The 23,424-nt window shown below is 40.2% G+C and overlaps 1 protein-coding gene across 1 annotated transcript in view; it reads left to right on the top strand.

Moving 5' to 3' along the window:
* The first annotated feature begins 7,032 nt into the window (after positions 1–7,032).
* The window catches only part of DYTN (dystrotelin), a 53,025-nt gene continuing 36,633 nt past the window's right edge, over positions 7,033–23,424 (top strand). Inside the window, 7 exon segments of the mRNA XM_061397515.1 lie at positions 7,033–7,242; positions 10,078–10,184; positions 10,186–10,280; positions 12,160–12,245; positions 12,771–12,871; positions 18,423–18,494; positions 18,750–18,913. Of these exon segments, the coding sequence (XP_061253499.1) occupies positions 7,143–7,242; positions 10,078–10,184; positions 10,186–10,280; positions 12,160–12,245; positions 12,771–12,871; positions 18,423–18,494; positions 18,750–18,913 (725 nt within the window). The 5' untranslated portion in view covers positions 7,033–7,142.

The following is a 23,424-nucleotide window of genomic DNA, read 5'->3' as shown; positions in this document are numbered from 1 at the left end:
TCATCTGGACCTGAGTCATTGAAATAAATTCTTATTTCTAGTTTCACCAGTAATCCATTCTTCACAACTGCTGGAGTGAGATTTATAAAGTTTGTATCAATCCCCACAAGGACTTCCCTGGTGGCTCAGTGGTAAAGAATCTACCTGCTAATGCAGGAGATGCTGGTTCCATCCCTGGGTAAGGAAGATCCCCTGGAAAGGAAATGGCAATCCATTCCAGTATTCTTGCCTGGGAAATTCCATGGACAGAGGAACCTGAGCAGCCTACAGTCCACAGGGACACACGACTTAATGACTAAATAACAACATCAATAAATTCCCATGCTTGCAAGAAAACTGCAAGCTCTTTAATGAACTCATACCAACCTACCCCATGCCCTCACTCCCCCAGCTCTCTGTTCCAGCCATCCTGATCTCCTTGGTCCTCATACCTCTGTGCCTTTGCACCAGCTCTTCCTAGACCTGGGAAACACCATTCCCCCAAACCCTTCACCCAACTTAATGCGCTGAAAATTCCCTATTTCTCCTTCAAGAGTCAGCTCTCACTTCATCTCCCCTGAGAAATTATCTGTCGGCATTCCTATGTATTTAGCCTATTATCAGTTCAGTTCAGTTCAGTTGTGTCCGATTCTTTGCAACCCCATGGACTGCAGCATGCCAGGCTTCCCTATCCATCAACTCCCAGAGCTTGCTGAAACTCATGTCCATTGAGTCACTGATGCCATCCAACCATCTCATCCTCTGTCGTCCCCTTCTCCTACTGCCTTCAATCTTTCCCAGCATCAGGGTCTATTCAAATGAATCAGTTCTTTGCATTAGGTGGTCAAAATATTGGAGTTTCAGCTTCAGCATCAGTCTTTCCAATGAATATTCAGGACTGATTTCCTTTTTGATGGACTGGTTGGATCTCCTTGCAGTCCAAGGGACTCTCAAGAGTCTTCAACACCGCAGTTCAAAAGCATCAATTCTTTGGTACTCAGCTTTCTTTATAGTCCAACTTTCACATGCATACATGACTACTGGAAAAACCATAGCTTTGACTAGATGGACCTTTGTTGGCAAAGTAATGTCTCTGCTTTTTAATATGCTGTCTAGGTGATCATAGCTTTTCTTCCAAGAAGCAAGCATCTTTTAATTTCATGGCTGCAGTCACCATCTGCAGATCAAAAAAATAAAGTTTGTCACTGTTTCCACCGTTTCCCCATCTATTTGCCATGAAGTGATGGGACTGGATGCCATGATCTTAGTTTTCTGAATGTTGGGTTTTAAGTCAACTTTTTAACTCTCCTCTTTCACTTTCATCAAGAGGCTCTTTAGTTCTTCTTCACTTTCTGCCATAAGGGTGGTGTCATCTGCGTATCTGAGGTTATTGATATTTCTCCAGCCATCTTGATACTATCTTGGGCTTCATCCAGCCCAGCATTTTGCATGATGTACTCAGCATATAAGTTAAATAAACAGGGTGACAATATACAGCCTTGACGTACTCCTTTCCCAATTTGGAACCAGTCTGTTGTTCCATGTCCAGTTCTAACTGTTGCTTCTTGACCTGCATACAGATTTCTCAGGAAGCAAGTCAGGTGGGCTGGTATTCCCATCTCTTGAGGAATTTTCCACAGTTTTTTGTGATCCACACAGTCAAAGGCTTTGGCATAATCAATAAAGTAGAAGTAGATGTTTTTCTGGAACTCTCTTGCTTTTTCTATGATCGAATGGATGTTGGCAATTTGATCTCTGGTTCCTCTGCCTTTACTAAATCATCTTGAACATCTAGAAGTTCACAGTTCACATACTGTTGAAGCCTGGCTTGGAGAATTTTGAGCAGTACTTTACAAGCTTGTGAGATGAGTGCAATTGTGTGGTAAATTGAACTTTCTTTGTCATTGCCTTTCTTTGGAATTGGGATGAAAACTGATCTTTTCCAGTCCTGTGGCCACTGCTGAGTTTTCCAAATTTGCCCGCATATTGAATGAAGCACTTTAACAGCATCATCTTTTAGGATTTGAAATAGCTCAACTGGAATTCCATCACCTCCACTAGCTTTGTTCATAGTGATGCTTCCTAAGGTCCACTTGACTTTGCATTCCAGGATGTCTGGCTCTAGGTGAGTGATCACATCATCGTGGTTATCTGTGTCATGAAGATCTTTTTTGTATAGTTCCTCTGTGTATTTTTGCCACCTCTTTAATGTCTTCTGCTTCTGTTAGGTCCATACCATTTCTGTGCTTTATTGAGCCCATCTTTGTAAGAAATGTTCCCTTGGTATCTCTAATTTTCCTGAAGAGATCTCTAGTCTTTCCCATTCTATTGTTTTCCTCTATTTCTTTGCATTGATCACTGAGGAAGGCTTTCTTATCTCTCCTTGCTATTATTTGGAACTCTGCATTCAAATGGGTATATCTTTCTTTTTCTTCTTTGCCTTTAGCTTCTCTTCTTTTCTCAGCTATTTGTAAGGCCTCCTCAGACAACCATTTTGCCTTTTTTGCATTTCTTCTTCTTGGTGATAGTCTTGATCACTGCCTCCTGTACAATGTCATGAACCTCTGTCCATAGTTCTTTAGGCACTCTGTCTATCAGGTCAGGAAGCAACAGTTAGAACTGGACATGGAACAACAGACTGGTTCCAAATAGGAAAAGGAGTATGTCAAGGCTGTGTATTGTCACCCTCCTTATTTAACTTATATGCAGAGTACATCATGAGAAATGCTGGGCTGGAAGAAACACAAGCTGGAATCAAGATTGCCAGGAGAAATATCAATAACCTCAGAAATGCAGATGACACCACCCTTATGGCAGAAAGTGAAGAGGCACTAAAAAGCCTCTTGATGAAAGTGAAAGAGGAGAGTGAAAAAGTTGGCTTAAAGCTCAACATTCAGAAAACGAAGATCATGGCATCTGGTCCCATCACTTCATGGGAAATAGATGGGGAAACAGTGGAAACAGTGGCTGACTTTATTTTTGGGGGCTCCAAAATCACTGCAGATGGTGATTGCAGCCATGAAATTAAAAGACGCTTACTCCTTGGAAGGAAAGTTATGACCAACCTAGATAGCATATTCAAAAGCAGAGACGTTACTTTACCAACAAAGGTCCGTCTAGTCAAGGCTATGGTTTTTCCAGTAGTCGTGTATGGAATGAGAGTTGAACTGTGAAGACAGATGAGCATCAAAGAATTGATGCTTTTGAACTGTGGTGTTGGAGAAGACTCTTGAGAGTCCCTTGGACTGCAAGGAGATCCATCCAGTCCATTCTAAAGGAGATCAGTCCTGAGTGTTCATCGGAAGGACTGATGCTGAAGCTGAAACTCCAATACTTTGGCACCTTATGGGAAGAGTTGACTCATTGGAAAAGACCGTGATGCTGGGAAGGATTGGGGGCAGGAGAAGAAAGGGACGACAGAGGATGAGATGGCTGGATGGCATCACCAACTCGATGGACATGAGTTTGGGTAAACTCCGGGAGTTGGTGATAGACAGGGAAGCCTGGCGTGCTGCAATTCATGGGGTCACAAAGAGTCGGATACAACTGAGCGACTGAACTGAACAGATCAGATCTAATCCCTAGAATCTATTTGTCACTTCCACTGTATAATTGTAAGGGATTTGATTTATGTCATACCTGAATGGTCTAGTGTTTTTCCCTACTTTCTTCAATTCAAGTCTGAATTTGGCAATAAGGAGTTTATGATCTGAGCCACAGTCAGCTCCTGGTCTTGTTTTTGCTGACTGTATAAAGCTTCTCCATCTTGGCTGCAAAGAATATAATCAATCTGATTTCCACATTGACCATCTGGTGATGTCCATGTGTTGAGTCTTCTCTTGTGTTGTTGGAAGAGGGTATTTTCCATGACCAGTACGTTCTCTTGGCAAAACTGTTAGCCTTTGTTCTGCTTCATTTTGTACTCCAAGGCCAAATTTGCCTGTTACTCCAGGTGTTTCTTGACTTCCTATTTTTGCATTCCAGTCCCCTATTATGAAAAGGACATCTTTATTTGGTGTTAGTTCTAGAAGGTCTTATAAGTCTTCATAGAACCATTCAACTTCAGCTTCTTCAGCATTACTGGTTGGGGCATAGACTTGGATTACTGTGATGTTAAATGGTTTGCCCTGGAAATGAACAGAGATCATTCTGTCATTTTTAAGCGTGCACCCAAGTACTGCATTTCAGACTCTTCTGTTGACACGAATGGCTACTCTATTTCTTCTAAGGGATTTCTGCCCACAATAGTAGATATAATGGTCATCTGATTTAAATTCACCAGTTCCAGGCCATTTTAGTTCATTGATTCCTAAAATGTTGATGTTCGCTCTTTCCATCCCATTAAAGCTCTATTATAGACCTACATATTTTGTTTCTCCCTTGACATTAAGAACTCCTGATTTTCCACTTGCCCTCAGTACCCAGCATAATACCTGGGACCTCATGGGCACTCAAATCTTTGGTGTTTTGTGTGCATGAAAGGGGGCAAATTAATGAATAAATAAATATGAATAGCTATTTTTTTTACTGTTTCCTATTTGTTATATCTGTTCTTTTTTATTTTTTTATTATTATTAATTTTTTTCACTTTACAATATTGTATTGGTTTTGCCATACATCAACATGAATAGCTATTTTATGCTGACTTAACTGCAGACGTCTCTATAAGCAAGCTTTCACACATAGTAGAAACTTGAGAGATACTTTCTAAATTTGTGGTGGTTTTTTTTTTTCTACAACTATTCCTTCAGACATTCATTTAACAAATATATATCATGTATTCCTTTGAAGACACAGATGATTCAAGGCAAGAAGATCCCATCAAAGTTTGGCCATTAGAGAGAAATGAGCATAAGACAAGATAAAGTAGGCCTCGGGCTGGGAAAGAGGTCAGCTGTGCAGTGTGGGAGTGCTGAATCAGAGAAAGAGTAATCACGGGCTTTCATGGGTCACCACCACCCTTTCTATCAGCATCATCTAAAATAATAGCAAACACCTGTAACATCAAAGTGTGAATTGCAACCCATTTTGGGGTCATGAAATCAGTTTAAATGGTTAAACTAGAACTTTTTTCATGTTTATGTAGGTTATTTATTTACTTATTGTAAATTTGAGAATTTTAAGTCTAGATAATATGAGTTCAGTGGTCAGTGGCATTTAGATTTTCCTTTTTCTAGAAATGAAGACTAATCATTTCAGTCTTAACCAATCAAAAGTTCCTTTTTTAGATTGTTACATGTCTCTTAAACAAAAATCCAACTTGAAAGATCAGTGAAACAAATTAAATTGTAGGTCCTTAGCAGAAGGAAGAGAGATAATTATCTCTATTTTCTTATTTAAATCATGCAAATACCCCAGGAGGAATGTAATGTGATCCCTATTAATCTGATGAATACACTGAAGATAAAAGTAAATTAGTTTCCCCAAAGGAAAAAGGAAAGAATGGACCTAGATATGGTTCCAGCACTTTCTCTTCTCTACACTGTGAAAGGGGGGAATACATACTCAGTGCCTGGTAAGTGCTCAGAAATGCTAGCCACTATTGTAGTGATGTTGGTGATGGTAAAAGAAGGTATATTAATAATTCTTTTCTGATTATAAAAGTAACGTGCTCTTCACCAAAAATTTAGGTAATATTGACAAGTAGGAAGAAAATACCCAAGAATTCTAGCATTCAAAGATATACACTGTTAACAATTTTGATGAATGCCACTAGCAATTAAGCTCCTCGGGGCAAGAATTTTTATCTATTACGTTAACTGCTGTATTTCAAGAGCCTGGACTCCTGCCAGGGTCATATAGCAAGAACTTGATAAAAATCTGCTAAATGAAGGGATGGATAGATTTTCAGTCATTTTCATAGATACATTAATGTGTGTGTACATATGAGTAGAATATGTTAACAATTTATATTCTACAGATAGTTTTTTGTCTTATTGTTTTGTTTCGCACGGTCATTTTGTTTTTATATAAAAAGCGGATAGCTTCATAGAGGAGTCCTCGTTGGCGGACTGCTTACTTAGTGTAGGGGGCTCAGAGGATGCTCTCTAGTGCCACCTGCAGGCTAGGACAGTGTTGCTGTTTACGTCGCTAAATTGACCCTATGGACTATAGCCTACTAGGCTCCTCTGTCCTTGGGATTTCCCAGGCAAGCATACTGGAGTGGGTTGCCATGCCCTTTTCCAGGGGATCTTCCTGACCCAGTAATCGAATCCATGTCTCTTATTTCTCTTGCATTGGCAGGAGGGTTCTTTACCGCTAGCACCACCTGGGAAACTTTTTTTTTTTGACCGCACCTCATAACTTATTGGAGAAGGAAATGGCAACCCACTCCAGTACTCTTGCCTGGAAAATTCCATGGATGGAGGAGCCTGGTGTACTACTGTCCATGGGGTCGCAAAGAGTCAGACACAACTAAGCGATTTCACTTTCTTTCTTTTCTTTCATAACTTATGGGATCTTAGTTCCCTGACCTGGAATCGAACCTGGGCCATCGGCAGTGAAAGCACAGAGCCATAACCACTGGACCACCAGAGAATTCAAGGACACTGTAGTACATTATTATTTGCTCCCAGGTAGGAAAGAGCAATGGGCCTCCCTGATGGCTCAGCACTAAAGAATCTGCCTGTAATGCAGGAGCTGCAGAAGACATGAGTTCAATCTCTGGGTGGGGAAAATCCCCTGGAGGAGGGCATGGCAACCCACTCCAGTATTCTCACCTAGAGAATCCCATGGACAGAGGAGGCTGGTGGGTTACAGTCCACAGGGTCGCAAAGAGTCGGACATGACTAAAGCGACTTAGTACTAGTACTAGACTTTCCTCACCTGCAAAATAAAGTAAGGCTACTTGGCTTTCTTGGCTTTCCAGGTGACTCAGTGGTAAAGAATCTCGGCTCTCTTGGCTTTCCAGGTGGCTCAGTGGTAAAGAATCTGCCTTCTAATGCAGGAGATATGAGTTCAATTCCTGGGTCTGAAAGATGCCCTGTAAAAGAAAATGGCAACCCATTCCAGTATTCTTGCCTGGAAAAATTCGATGAACACAGGAGCCTGGGGGACAGGGGGTGCAGTCCACAAAGAGTCAGATACGACTTAGTGACTAAGCAGCATAATGTGCTTGCTCAGATTTCCTTACAAGATTTATCTAATGGGAGAGTCCTTTATCTATGATATTTCATGTTTTCTTTACAGATGCTCTTAATAGTATTGAGAATTCCACTTACAGAACAGCCTTCAAATTACGATCAGTGCAAACCCTGTGCCAATGTAAGTACAGGCTTTCTTGAAACATTGAAATAACCTGACCCTACTGCATAAAGTAAAATGCACAGAGAACCGAAAACTCCCCCATGTGAGTGACTGCTGAATCCAGAAGGTTGGACCTGTGCATGTACCCCACTTGTAACAGAGAAGATGAAGTGGGTAAGATACTCCTGTGTACTCAGTCCACATGCAGCTTTGCTAATTGTTTATGGACGAGAATTTTAATTCTTAAAAAAAATTTTCCTACTTTGTTTCTGGAATTATTATTTTTTGTTTGTTTGTTTATTTTTCAGGATACCATTACTGATGCAAAACAAAATAACAAGATAAGTTAGTTTAATCTAACTTGTAGATTCAAATATAAACATTTCTAAATTCCCCCTACCACTTAATATTTGCATTTTTAAGCTGTTCCCCCTATCTCTTTCTGAACCTGCAAAAGTAAGTTTTGATGAATAATCCTCAGGCCATAAAGTTTAAAAATTTCTTGAGAATTTTCTTAACTGCTCTTTTGCATTAAATTTTATCTGATTGAATGCCACTGTTTTTTCTCCTATATGGTTATAACTAGGCAAAATATGGTAAAATATAGTAATACGTTTATCCTGTAAGAATTCTCCAAAACAAAATGACTTGGGTCCTGACTATGAAAAACAATAGGCATTCAGCATATCTAAATTATTGATTTCTAATAAGTTTTATATAGCATTTAAAAATCATGTGAAATGATTATGACATTTATTACAGCAGATCTAAATGAAATTTTTAACATATATATATATACACATGTACATATAAAGGTTGAAATTTTTTTATCTATTACTTTCTGCCTAATAGGTTAGATAGACTAGTGGTTTCCAAATTGCTTCACAGCATAGACATGGGTGTGAAGTAGGATAAGAAAGGGTCAGCAAAGCAGGAAAAGGAAGTACAGGCAAGCCAAGAAAACCCAAAAGACAACCCAAAAGTTGTTCCTACACCAGAACAATTCTGTTTTTCTCTATCTTTCATACTGCACTTATGTGAAAGAATCCCTTTGAAGAAGGGATTCTTGGCCTAAAAATTTTTTATTCATGGATATAGACCAATCACTAATTCCAGAAATTCACACAAAAAAGAATACGCTCAAAAAAATTCACCCTCAATTATACTGTTTTCCTGGAGAATGTCTCCTAGTAAAGATAGTTAGCAGCCAATGTTATATGAGCCTCCATCATTAATGCCTATAATTGATGCAATGTAATTTGAGGATGTACCTTTTTGAACTTTTATTATACCTGGCATCAAAAACAGTGAACATAAATAATACTCATGGGAAATAGTAACAGTACACACAGGGAGAAGTTGGAAATTTCTACCTATAGAAGATAGCCACACAAAAACTGGAAAACAAAAAGAAAAGTCCCAGACACCAAGATAAAGCATATCGTGAGCTCCAGGCAGCAGGATCTGGGGAGCTAGAGAGCATTGCTACACAAATCTGGTGGTGAGATTAATGGACACCACTGTTATCTGTTTTGCTGTAGTATAGAACTCTCAGCAGAAGACACAGCATCCTGTGTACAGCAGGCCAGGCCGAGGTGATAGGTTTTGCGATTGAATAATAATAAAAGAGTTTGCAGCCTCCACCACCTGCAGCCAGGTTTTTATTAAAATCACATCCCCAAACCTACCCCCTCACTTCCTTAGACTTTCCCCTTAAAAGTGGTATCAGAGAACAAATAAAAAACTTTATTATATTTGCTAGATTTCTCATCTGTGAGGTTGATTTACGAAGTAGACAGAAACGCGGGGTTTATCACTGCACAAGCTGAAGCATTTTAAATGCCAGCAGCTCTTGGTGCCACTGACATCCCCATCTCTCAGATGGCACGAGTGGGTGTTTATTCATTTTGTCTGTCATTCTCCATCTGCAAGAAACCATAGGGTTGATTCTATTTCATTCTCCCTTATCTTCATTGCCTTGTAACATTTTTAGGAGAATGTGATAAAAAAGATATGTAAGAAATAAACCATTATTTTTTGTAAGCAACTTTGGTTTTATTAAGTGCCTTCCAGGATAGTAATACTGACAGGGCCAAGATCAAAAAAATAAATATTACTAAGGCAAGGGTGAGACCTAAAGAGTCTGATAATTCAGCAACTGTTCTCTTATAAAGATCACTGGGCTTTTAAAGTAATGCAATTGTGTTTTAACATACAATATTCCTTCTTGAGCTAGGCTATGCACTAGGAAAAAAAGTTATGTAAACATGCATGGTGAATTTGCTCAATCGACTTAATAAAGAGTATAAAAAATGTTTTCCCCAACTTTTCACCAGTATTCTAATTTCCTCAGAAAGCTGTTTTCAAGTTTTTCACTTCTTTACCTTTTAATTTCCTACTTTAAAGTCACATCTTAGAGGTTATACTGGGAATAATGTTCTAACTTTCCTTCACTAACAAACGCACTTTTCCAAAATCAAATCAACTGTCAGAATAGGAATGCCTGAATTATGTACAAGATGGTGGCTTAGATGGTGAAGAATCTGCCTGCAATGTAGGAAACCGAAGTTCAATCCCTGGGTCGAGAAGATCTCCTGGAGAAGGAAACGCATTCCAGTATTCTTGCCTGGAGAATCCCATGGAGGGAGGAGTGTGGCAGGCTTAGTCCACGGGGTCACAAAGAGTCAAACACAACTAAGCAACTAATACACTGTATCCAAATTGTGGTCATATGTAACTCTCTTAAAAAATAGCTGCCATTAAAAAAATGTCTTATAGACTAGATGATGTTTACTTTTTTGAAGCCTTTTGTTCCCATCACAGATGATGCAGTGTTTCCTTTGCTTCCTGCAGTGGACTTGATTGGCAGTTCTCTGATTCAGCATGTCCTACGACATCAGAGTCTCTGGGAGGCAGGAGAAAGCACCCTCTCCGTTCAGCAGCTTTTTCAGGCTCTTTCTGGAGATGTTCCAGAAAGTCAGAGTGGAAAAACCAGGACAGATGCACCCCAGGGCTTCAGAACTCACTCTGAGCCTTCTCACTACAATGTATGACAGGTGAGGATGAAGAGCTCAAGCTGTGACCTAATAGGGGGTATGCGGTTGCCTCTGGTCATTGACAAACTAAGGATGTCTAATATTTGCTCAGGGTTTGAGGTCTAAGAAAGCTTCTTTGTTTGTTTTCCTCAAATGTATTACTCATTCAGAAGGGGAACAAAGAAGTACATGCTTATCAACCTCACTAACATAAATGATTCATGCAAAGCAATAAGAAGGAAAATCCACATTTTCATACAAACTTCATTTCCACTCTAGAGAAGCATACACACCTTTTTCTAGGGCAATTACGCATCTATAGATACTGAAAATTACACTTTTTCTTGTTCAGTCTCTAAGTCATGTCTGACACTTTGCGACCCCATGGACTGCAGCATGCCAGGCTTCCCTGTCCTTCATTATCTCCTGGAACTTGCTTGAACTGATGTCCATTGAGTCAGTGATGCCATCCAACCATCTCATCCTCTTTCACTCCCTTCTCCTCTTGCCTTCAATCTTTCCCAACATGAGTCCCCAGTAATTTATTTCTTTGTTCATTTCTTTATAACCATTCATCAGTTTCTGTTTGTGGGATAAGGTTGAATAACCTGTGCATAAATGGCTGACCTCTTGTCTTAGTCTGTTTGGGTTGCTATACAAAAATACCATAGACCAAGTGACTTAACAGACATCTGTTTCTCACAGTTCTGCAGACTAGAAAGTCCAAGATCAAAGGCAGCTGCAGACACTTGGGTCTGGTGAGAAACCACTTCCAGGCACTCAGAGGTCCATCTTCTGGCTGTGTCTTCACACAGTGGAAGAGAGTGAAAGAGCTTTCTGGGGTCTTTTTTTATAGTAACAGTAATCTAGTTCATGAGAGTTGCACCTTTGTGACCTAGTCATCTCCCCATATCCTACCTCTAAATAGTCTCTCACTGGGAGCTAGGATTTCATCATATGACTTGGAAGGTACATAAACATTTCCACCTTATCAAAGGCTTGATTATGCATGCTCTGGAGTCAGTGGTGTTGTGTGTGTGTGTGTGTGTTTCACTGAACTCGAGTTTATCACTTTTTTTGCTCCACTTCAGCTGTGTTTATCTTATGTGGTCTTGACCCAGTTGGCTTTGTCTTGTAGAACGGACTTTTAAAAACTCGCAGTGAATATAAAACATCTGGAAAGTGCAGGAAAGAGTAAGGAAGAAGCAATATCACCCCCAAAGCCTGCATCCTAGAGACAAGGACAGTTTAACCATTTGGCAAATTCCTTACTAGTTTATTGTTTATTTTTTGTCCTGCAAATAATATATAAATATGTTCTCAGGTGATTTTTTTTTCTTGATTTCAGCCTCCTTAAGCATTAAGCTTTTGGCTGTCCTTTCTATACCCAATGCCTGCCTCTAACAACCCACCTGCCTTTGATACATTGTTCTGTAGCTTTCCTAACTGCATAGCTGGTGGGCACAGCGAGATGAGGCTCTAGGTAGTGACCTGAGAAGAAGCAGATTTTTTTAACATACAGATTTGCTCATTCTGCCTGCCCTTTGGTCCGTGTCTCTGTTGTTTGGTTTCTGGACCTGTGAACCCTAAAGACAATGAGACCACATGGTCCAGGAAGAGAGGGCGCACCCCTGGGTCCCCAGTGCCTAGGGTAGTACTTTGTATCGAGAAAGCACCCAATAAATATTTGTTGAACACATGAATGAAGAAATCATGAAGGATGAAATATTTCTATTCAATTATTTGTCCTGTCAAATTCTAGATATGGGAAAACAGACCATGAAGAGCGTGAACTTGTTACATGATGTCAGAAATGTTCATTCATAGTCATGGTTTTTATAAGAATAACCCTGCCTTTCCCATTCTTGCCTCTGTTGTTTTTTTTGTTGTTGCCATGCAGCACAGGAACGGGTTTTATCAAGCTTGCACCTGCAGCAGCTGCTCTGATCACCCTCTCAGGGGACAGTCCTCTTACAAAATACAGAGGTAACATAAGTAGGGGTTTAGAGTGTCTGAAGTGTGGTGACCACCAGACCTCTCCAACACGTGACCTTCTTCACTCACTCCTGTATCTCCACTACCACACAGCTCTGGTTCAGCATGTACCCAGCAAAACTCAGAATTTTCCAAAATGTTGATCTGTGTGTTCTAACTATTCATAATTTGGTTATATTTATTTGTATAGAGATTATTCAGACACCAGTAGTTCTTATTCTCTTAAAGCAGTCCCTACTCCCATCACCATTCACCAAACTCATGGTGTTTGTCATCAATGTGCTCAATTATCAAAAATTAGAAAAAAAAATTAGAAATGTGAGTGGCTCTTCACTACTTTTCAAGTTACTTAGTTTGGGAAGCTTTCAAAATAGCAAGCGGATAATCAAGAATTATAACTTTCTCCTCTTTCCTCTTTAAACCCACAAATTAAGTGTTTAGGATTCAAAGCACATGCTCTTCAAAGATATATGCAAGTATTCAATTAAAGGTTTCTCTTCCCCCTTATATGTCTAGCTCTTTTTCAGCTCTATGCAGAAAATAACAGGGGAGGTCATGATTTGGGAGCACGCATGACTCGAAGGGTTTTGAGAAACCTACTAACAGATCTACAACAGGTAAACCTCTAATGCTCAAGAGTTCTAAATGTGTTCCAATTATATTTGTCATATTAATTATTAAAGGATCTTATTCTTTACAGTGTCAATTCTATGTTGATATAGTTCTCCAAGCAATCTTTCTCTTCTCTAGCCATCGGTAATATCTGAGTATAGTCTGACCTATTGCAATTATTTCCTAACTGGTTTGCCCAACTCAAGCCTCTCCTTTCTCCAATTCTTCCTCCACACAGCAGCCAATGACTCTTCCAAATGTCAATGTAAGTGCCTAAAATTCCTCATTGGCTATTTCTATCTATAGAATAAAACCTAAACTCCTTAGTATCACAAACAAAGCTTTCTCCAATCTTCTACTTTCAAAAAGAGGCAAAATCATGATACTTATACATATTTAAAATTAATGCAAACAAATAAATATTTGTAACTCAAAGTGAAGAAATATAAAAATTTATTCAGTTTTTTATTTATTGACTATAAGAGGGCTCCAGTAAGATGTCACAACAAGTTGAAAGAAATAACTAAAGAACAGACAAACTGATAGATTAAGAATGTTGTAATGTATTTGCAGGTGGACCCAAGAGTGGCTTGGGTAGGGGTGGGAGTTGTTGCTCAACCAGGAGAGAATTCATTTTGCATGTCCATAAATAGAAACTATTTGCACTGTGATCAGTTGTCAACAAATTGACATTAATCTCTATAAAATTATAAGGGAGCCTGGTCAAAGAGAGTGGTGCACATCTCTATAGGTTCAGATAATCCCCAATGAAAAGCTATCCAGTGGTTTCCTTTGTGTATTCCACAGTGTTTTAATTTTTGCTTATACTCCTTCCAGCTTTGTCTCTCCTGCATATCAAAATCCTTGCTGTACCTGACACGGTCCACTCCTGGCTTGTGCAGGCACATCTGTCCACAACACCACTGCCTCTCCTTTACTTGACAAATACTGTTTGTCTTTCAGGTTACTCAAAATATTAGTCACCTCATCCCTGAAAACTTCTTAAACTCCTTGTAAATAACTTTGTTATAGCACTTGTCAAATTTTATTGCAGTCATGTCTTAGATATGTGATTTTCCCACTAGGCTGCTTCTCAAAGGCAACGATTATATCTCAATGATCTTTATGTCTCCAATAGCTTGAAAAGTGCTTGATACTAAAGTCTTCATGTGTGCATGCATTATGTGCTAAGTCATGTCTGACTCTTTGCAATCCAGTGGACAGTAGCCCACCAGGCTCTTCTGTCCAAGGGATTTTCCAGATAAGATTATTGGAGTGGGTTGCCATGCCCTCATCCAGGGGATCTTCCTGACCCAGGGATAGAACCTGCATCTCCTGCAGCTTCTGCATTGCAGGCAGATTCTTTACCGATGAGCCACCAGGGAAGCCTACTAAGGCTTTAACAAGTGCTTAATGAACACATAGATGAAATGCAGCCCTGAATACTCAATAGTTGATTTCCATCATTTTCTATGCTTTAAGAATTAAAAAGAATATATTTGAATCAGTTCTAATGAGGTGGATGAAACTGGAACCTATTATACAGAGTGAAGTAAGCCAGAAAGAAAAACACCAATACAGTATACTAATGCATATATATGGAATTTAGAAAGATGGTAACAATAACCCTGTATGCAAGATAGCAAAAGAGATGCAGATGTATAGAACAGTCTTTTGGACTCTGTGGGAGAGGGAGAGGGTAGGATGATTTGGGAGAATGGCATCGAAACATATGTTTCAATGATATGTATAATATCATATAAGAAATGAATTGCCAGTCCAGGTTCAATGCAGGATACAGGATGCTTGAGGCTGGTGCACTGGGATGACCCAGAGGGATGGTACAGGGAGGGAGGTGGGAGGGGGGTTCAGGATGGGGAACATGTGTATACCCGTGGCAGATTTATGCTGATGTATGGCAAAACCAATACAATATTATAATTAGCCTCCAATTAAAATAAATAAAATTTAAATTAAAAAAAAGAATGTGCAAATATAACATTGTTTTCATCCAATTAATAAGGAATCTAACCTCTTTAATGTAAATATGCTTCTTAATTGTAAAAAATGATATAACCAAGCAAGATCTTCTGCAAATGAGTTATGTAGGCTCTGGATTATTTTGTGTACAAGTGATTACTGTCTCTGTATCTTTCACCCCTGCTTTAAGGATGCCTCTGTTATTCTTCAAGCCCTTGTAAAATCCTTGAACTAGGTTTTCTGCACTGTGAAACTATAGTAATTTTCTGTCATTTCCCCCCTGGTTCTGGACTGTAGGGAAGAAAAAAAATCTTTTTCCCTTACCCATCTTAAGTTCTGTGTCTTGGGTCCTGTAAATTAGACTTGTGAAAGAATTAACAAGAGAAAAACAAACCAAAGTTTATTCATGTGTATGGTGCATGGGAACACCCAGTGATGAGTAACTCAAAGAAGTAGATAAAACTCAGGCCTGTAAGCTATTTTACGGTAAACAAAGGAAAAGGGACTCTGGGCTTCTAGGTGGGGGAGGCAAGTTTATGAGAAGATGATCGGGAAATAGATCATCTATGGTGAACCAGGGTTGTTTAGTAGGGTTTGTTATGCACATTTAAGTCTGTGATTTCTCCACTAACAAGGGTTGTTAAAGAGTCCTCTTCTTCCTGGTAGGTAGAGGGAGACACTATTGGTAAAAATAAATTTACTGTATAAATGTAAGTTACCTTTACAAAAGGAAAACCTGTGTCCTATTTTTCGTGCTTTTTCTGTCTCTATTGGCTCTCAATGACTTTTAGTTCAAAATAATACATATGCCAAGGAGCTATATTTGGGGGTGGCATATTCTGGTATCCTGGAGAACCAAGGATTCTGAACCGGGGATTATTACGGTAAGAGTGGGAGGTGGGTAAGGAGAAAGATTATCAGACAAGGAATATGATTTAGGAAAACCTACCCAAATTACCTTTGCAGGAATTTCCCTGGTGGTCCAGTGGTTAAGACTCTACACTTCCACTACAAGAGGGATGGGTTTGATCTCTGGTCGGGAATATCCTGCATGCCTGGCATGCACTGCAGGCCATGCAGTGCTGCCGAAAAATAAAATTAAATAAATAAAACATAATTACTTTTTCAAAAAAAAAAAAAAATTAAAAAAGTTACCCTTGCTTTGATTTGGTCTTAATATTAAGAGTTTATGTTCATACTGATTGCAATAATTAGTATTTAATTTATTGTGTAAATGTTAAACAACGTTTAAGATACTCATTTTTCTTAAGTGGAGCAATGATCTTTTTTTCATTTCTAAGGTTCAAATCTCAGATGTAGTTTTCAAAGAGCTCTTCTGGTGGTTGCCCCAGCACATGGATCCTGTCACCAGTTTTCTGCTGACTCTCAGGCATGTCTTAAGAAGCTACTGCCTCAACAATCCCTGCATTCTGGGGGGAGACTGGGAAAATCTGCCCATCCATTTATGCAATCAGTCTAGTTAGACTGAAGTGGTGAAATGGATGTGATGAAACAAGATGGACGGAGGGGCATCTTCCTTCTGAAATCCTACACCACTTCCTCACTAGTACAGCTGGCCCCAGGCTGGCTCCCCACCCAAGAGGCCCTAAAAATCTGCCCTTGTTTCAGGCTCAACCAAGGTCAATGAGCTGCTGAAATGGCAGCTCCTGCAGGGCTGTCTCCCCCTCATGCATCAGTAGGCTCCTGAGAAAGCTGTTAGGAAGGTGGAGATTTGCATAGCAAATTATCATCCCATTGACTTCCATTAAGAACACCGAGATGGGTTCCCATAGAGAATTCCAGGCCCCTCTGTGTGATCCCACCCCTCCCCCCCCGAGAACCCTAATTATCATTTCAAGTGGTGTTCTGCCTATACTGCAGGCCCTCTAGCCAGATTTAATTCTTCCTTAGATTATCTGAGAGAAATTAGTCAAATGGGCACAAAATCTTTGTGCACACACTTAAGAGCCAAAAATGTAGGTTAAAACCCACAACAGAAGTGAATTTTCTTTTGACTCATATCAGAATCCCAGAACTGGCTAGTGGATCCTATCTGATTCAATTTCCTTACTGTACAAATGAGGCTAAAGCCCTTTCCCAGGGCTCAAGTTATCATCCAAATAAGTGGTTCAGTTAGTTCATCAGCATTCACAGGCCAAAGTAGGGGTAATGAGTTATTTTTTCAGACAAAAGCCAAATAACACATCATGTTTAGTTCAGCTGGTGATGGGGTTATTATTAATTTAAAGTACAAGCCATCTTGTCACAATTACACAAATGTTTGTTGACTTCTGCCTGGCTAATTGTCAGCAAAGTGGTTCTAAGTGCCACTTTCCTGATTAGAAGAATGTTTATTCGAGTTGATGGACTCAGCAGGGGGGTCTTTGAAATTACTTCTGAGCTTGGGAGCAATGCCTGCTGACAATCTGTGCTGTAGAAGGCATCAGACATGAAATTAGGACATGTGACCAAATGGGCATAAATGGAGGTGACAGGTACATGTATCTGTGCATATAGTTAATGTCAGGGCCGAGTCCCTGGCCATCTCAGCAGTCACAGGGGGTTCTCAGTCCCTTAGTTAAACTCCTTAATGTGACTGAGTGAAAGATAGAAACCACTGAGTGAGGTAGTGTTAAATCAAGCCATTGGAATACAAATCAGGTCCAGGTGTGACAAAGCTTTGGGAGAACCCCTCAACAGAGTAAAGAGTCTTGGAGGGAGATCTCATGTGTATAGTAATTCTCATCTATTTTGTTTGTTTTACCTTGAGCAAAATATCAGATCTCAATTATTTCTTGTTGTAAACAAGGATAATAACTGCCCTGCCTCGAAAATTGGCATTTATTAAAATAAGATGATGTGTGTTTGAAAAGGTTTTTCTTAAAACTGCCCTGAACTTTAAATGATATCATTGTTATATGTAATTCGTAGGTGAACAAAGGCAAGTTCAGTTCTGTCACTCAGTCGTGTCCGATTCTTTGAGGCCCCATGGATTACAGCACGCCAGGCCTCCCTGGCCATCACCAACTTCCAGAGTTTACTCAAACTCATGTCCATTAAGTCGGTGATGCCATCCAACCATCTCATCCTCTGTCGTCCCCTTCTCCCGCCTTCAATCTTTCCCAGCATCAGGGTCTTTTCCAATGAATCAGTCCTTCGCATCGGGTAGCCAAAGGATTGGAGTTTCAGCTTCAGCATCAGTCCTTCCAATTAATATTCAGGATTGATTTCCTTTAGGGTGGACTGGTTGGATCTCTTTGCAGTCCAAGGGCAAAGAAAGGTTAAATAATTTAACTGGGGTCACAAGAGAAACATGGAAGCCCTCCCTGTATTGCCCTCATTGCCAGAACTTCTTACTCTTCTCGTCCCAGCCCCACTTCTCCCCACTTGTTCACTCTTTGTCTCTATTCATATACTGCACAAAATCCACACATGTCTTATCTGCCTAATTGAAACAGCTCATCCAGCCTCATACACCAGTTAGGTGTGACTCTTTGGTCAGAAGTGCCACTGCTCGGGTGTGACTAGTGGCCACCATTTCTTAATCACTGACACAGGGTTTCTTGCCTCTTGTAGATTCCAACTGTTGTTGGGGAAAGTCGTGCTCTGTGCTCTGTGGAGAGTGCTACACGCAGCTGTTTCCAAGGGGTGAGTGCCACACACATGTCCTTGGGAACTGGGGGCAGACACAGCTGCTGACCCATTTCAATCACAGACATACTACTCCACAGGCATCCCAGACAGCCTAATTCAGGAGGTAGACTTGCCCCACCTTTGCATGAGATAAGCTTCAGCAGAATCAACAGAAACAGAGCCAGAAGAGAAGATGAAAATACATTTTCATCTCTACAAGAGACTGCAGTCATGCTTGGAAACATATTTGACTGTGCCACTGTTTTTCAGGTGTTGAGCCCAGTAATCAAAGAAGAGAAATTCCTGTCTTGGTTGCAGTCTGAGCCTCCCATCCTCTTATGGATCCCAACCTGCTATCGACTGTCAGCCACTGAAATGGCCACTCACCCTGTTCGGTGTAGAATCTGCAGGAACTTTCCCATCACAGGACTGAGGTACAGTCACTCATCACTGTTACACAGACCATCACTCTCCAAACGGATCTAGAGTTGGAGCTTCTTCTCCCCAGATTCTTTTGGTTGTACTGTTCACACTTTCAGAACTCAGCTGATTTGGCGGGGGGTGGGGGGGGGTGGGGAATAATAATTTCCTGTATGAGTGATCCTGCTTATATTTTATTTTACCTTCTATAATTAATGGAATATTAAGTTCTAGTAACACATATTCAGACCGGTAGATATTTTTATTCCTTAAGGGGAAATTTTTTTGTCTTTTGTTACCAAAACTCTTTTAAATATTTTGTAGTTAACCATAACAATAACAACAGTTTACATTTTTTGTTCTTTAAAAATATTTTTGAAGTATAATTGATTTACAGTGTTGTGTTAATTTCTGCTGTACAGCAAAGTGATTCAGTTATACATACAAGCATTCTTTTCCATTATGGATTATAGTATATTGACTATGATTCCCTGTACGATAGGACCTTGTTAACATTTGTTAAATGCTGAACAAATATTAGGTTGTGTGGTTCACATGGATCATTTGTGTAAAGCATTATAACTCCATATACAAAATGGTGTTATCATGCCTAATGGTGGTATTATTATTATTTAGCAGAGATGCTAAATAACCTGAGCTTAAGCTCACGTGGTTAGCAAGTGGCTGAGGCTGTGGACTGAATGCAGAGCCCCTGCTCTGCAACCGTGATGCTCTGCTGCCTCCTCGTGCTGCCTCCTCGCAAGAGAACATGCCTTGAAACCAAAACAAATGATGAGGCTTTATAGGAGCTGCTCATGCCAGAGCTTCTCTTTTCCTGGAGGAAAAGGCAGATTTGAAAGCTAGGTTTGGACACAGGAAATTCAGATCTTTCCATGGCTTTTAGATGACACTCAAAATCCCATCTTAGGAAAAGGGTGTTGTAGGTTTCCTCTAAATAAAACAATAAAGAAGTAAAATTTGTGTTATTATTAAAGATGGGGAGGAGAGAAGGAAGCCAGCAAGTGGGGGCCAGGCAAGTGGGTGACCATCACCATGGTGGGTGAACCCAGGTGTAACAGGGGCTAGTGATGTGGTGAAACTGACGAGCTAGGACAACCTGGGAACTCAAAACTGGTTAAAAAAGGGGGTATGCGCAGAAGGGGCAGGAGAAGTGACATAAAATAGGTCTGATATAAAATAAGTCTGTTGAGCTCACTAAGAACTGGAAATCAGGTTTTCATTTTGCTGAGAAAGTGAATTGATTTTGCAGAGAATTCTGAGGACACAATGAAATTTCATTCACAGAAACTTCACAAATAACACAAGTTGAAACAATAAAACATACCAATGGCCCCAACTGTTGGTAACCAGGCAAGCTACACCAAAGAAATATCCACACTACAATGAAAAGTAAACTCTTTTTTTAATTGGGCAGTGGGAAAACATTAATATGATTTTCTATATTACAAGTATATCATAATCATTTACTCAATAAACAAGTATTACATAGCAGTTACACTGTATCCTGTACTGGGCCAGACACAGAATTCGTTTTTGCAGTTACATAAAATACAAATTTAACATTGATGTATTTTTTTCAAAATCATTATGTATAACATAAAGCAGGTATTATTATTTTTATTTTATCAAGGACTCTTAGTTTGTGAATGACTTGCTCAGGTCACTCAAAAAAAAAAAAAAAAAGATAGCAAAAGCATAGGGCCAAATATGCCATATTGTAAGTTTTAGGTTGTGTCCCTACCTGCTAAGAGTAAGATTAAACTTCTTCTTAGAAACACCTCTGTGTGGCCCATCTTTTGTCCTAGAAATCTAAGGCAATGTATAGTTCTCATACATGCAGACAGCTGAGTCATCTGGGCATGACCATGAGCTTCTCCAGACCACAGTTTCTTTGTAAGCAAGAGAAGGATGGGTGAATCAAAGTACGACTTAGGCTTCTCTTAGCTGTAACCATCTGAGCTTATTAGAAAGTGCTTGAATACATTATAGGTCTGACCTTAAACCTGTGCTTTTGGCTCTCAGAAAACCACAGCTATAGCATCAAGGCTTTTACTTTGAGTGAGTGTCATAACGTCATCTTAGAGCAGAAGTGTTCATAGATCTGGAGGTAGCAAGAAGAGGGCAAGACTTGGCCTCCTAAAGTCAGAGAGAAAGACCAGAGATTGTTCCTAAGCTGAGGGTCCAAGTTTAGCAGGATGTGTCACACTTAGACTCCTGAAGAGCATGTAATTTTGAAATGAGATTAGGGGGAAATTACGGGGTTCTTTGTGAGTAAAAGCATCAACAACAGACCAGCTTGTTATCCACACTGCACCCGCTCTCATGCCTCTGTCGGTAGTTTCAGAGCATGGAGGAGCGAAGCCAAGGTTAGGGTCACCATATTGTCCTAAGGAACTAACTGCAACCATGCCGTAAAGCCAAATAAAGCAGCCAGTAAAGATGGCTCATCACATCATCTTATTAAAAAATACTTCATGTTATACACTTCACGTCTCCCTGACTATGCATGTTGAATAATTTTCAAAGTTGTGTAAAACTTTACAAAGGCCTTGGCTTCCCTGGTGGCTCAGATGGTAAAGCGTCTGCCTGCAATGCGGGAGACCCGGGTTCAATTCCTGGGTCGGGAAGATCCCCTGAAGAAGAAAATAGCAACCCATTCCGGTACTCTAGCCTGGAAAATTCCATGGACTGAGGAGCCCGGCAGGCTACAGTCCATGGGGTTGCAAAGAGTTGGACATGACTGAGTGACTTCACACTCTTACAAGGCCTAGTGGTCAGGATTTACTAGCCCCATTTTCCTCCTTGAAGAAACAAAGGCATTCATTTAACTCAATCAATAAATGTTCATTGAAAACCTACCATGTACCAGGTATCTTCAAAACCATGAATTTAAGTTTCTGTTTCAAGGTCCTCTAGTAATGGTGGCATGTGACTCTAAGTTAGGTTTCCTGCCTTTGTATTCTATTTTATATATACATTTGGCGGGGTTTGGTGATTTAGTTGCTAAGTTGTATCTGACTCTGTGTGACCCCATGGACTGTAGCCCACCAGGCTCCTCTGTCCATGGGGTTCTCCAGGCAAGAATACTGGAGTGGGTTGCCATTTCCTTATTCAGGGGATCTTCCCAACCCAGAAATCGAACCCGGGTATCCTTCACCTGCAGGCAGATTCTGTACCAACTGAGCTATAAGGGAAACCCTTATATATACGTGTATTTATTTATTGTTTACTTACTTGATTTAACCAGGTCTTAGTTTCAGCACGCAGGATCTTTTAGTTGCAGCATGTGATCTCATAATTGTGGCACTTGGGATCTAGTTCCCTGACCAGGGATCAAACCCAGGCCTCCTCCATTGGGAGTGTGGGGTCTTAACCACAGGACCACCAGGGAAGTCTCCTCTGGGTGGTCTATTACATAGGTTAAAATAGCTGGCTCTCCATTCGGATGGTATCCCTGGCCTCAAAGCCCAATTAAACCATTACCAAGTCATCGTGTAACTTTGTGCGTTTGCTTAAGATCTCTTTGAGTTTTAAGAATTGATTTAAAGAAATCGGTTTCTTCAAATGAGGGTAACAATAAGAATGCCTTCCCTTAAAGAACTTTCATGGGGATTAACTATGTCAATGCATGTCCCCTGCCTGCTGCATAGTGAGGGCTCAAAAATGTTTTCTATGCTACTATGATAGCCCTTCAACACTCTATTAATACCCCACTGTGAGTCTAGGTGTCAGGGACAGCAGTGAACAAGGGCCGTGAGAGTTGGTCTCATGGCACTTGAATTCTCCTGCTTTGCCTTCCAATGACTTTGGTCAAAAACCCTTCTGCCATCTGGCCTCAGGAACATTCCAACCTTTTATTCCTCTGTTCTTCAGAGTTATCTGTAGGTCTGATAGATGTGACAAGCTCTAAACCCTTCTTCACCCCAGTCTGCATTACCTATACTTCCTCTTCTTTCTACCTGGGATTTCCTTCACCTTAATCTCCCACCCAGCATTCTACACCCAGCATGAGCCTCACTTCTTCCATAAAAACTAATCAGATCATCCCACCCCCAGGTGTCTTCGCCTGTCTCTCCTACTGCATTTATTTTCCATGCCTCTCACTCTGCACTTCATCACACAGTACTTAATCTTGCTAGTTAGTGTACCTCAAGTTTCCCTATCATGTCTTTGCAGCAAGATACAAAACTTGAAGAGTATAGGAATCTTGTCATAGTTTTACTTTTGTAAATTTGGAAACAGGAATTGAAAACTTAAATGCTTTCTGGGGCAAGACAAGTATATAAATGAGGGGAAGAGGCTAGGGAGGAACTGTCCTAAAGGAATAGCTGCCACCTTGCCCTCATTCATTGTTGCCACTGATGGGGAAGGCCGACTTTATGTCACAGAAACTGTAGTTGAATATCAGTTAAAATATCAGGGGAAAAGGTATAGATAAAGAAGGGAACCCTCCTACACTGTAGGTGGGAATGTAAATTGATATAACCATCATAGAGAATAGTAT

Source organism: Bos javanicus, chromosome 2, assembly GCF_032452875.1.
Source record: "Bos javanicus breed banteng chromosome 2, ARS-OSU_banteng_1.0, whole genome shotgun sequence".
Taxonomy (NCBI): Eukaryota; Metazoa; Chordata; class Mammalia; order Artiodactyla; family Bovidae; genus Bos; species Bos javanicus.
The sequence above is the reverse complement of the archived record's forward strand: the minus strand, read 5'-3'. Positions and strand labels throughout refer to the sequence as shown.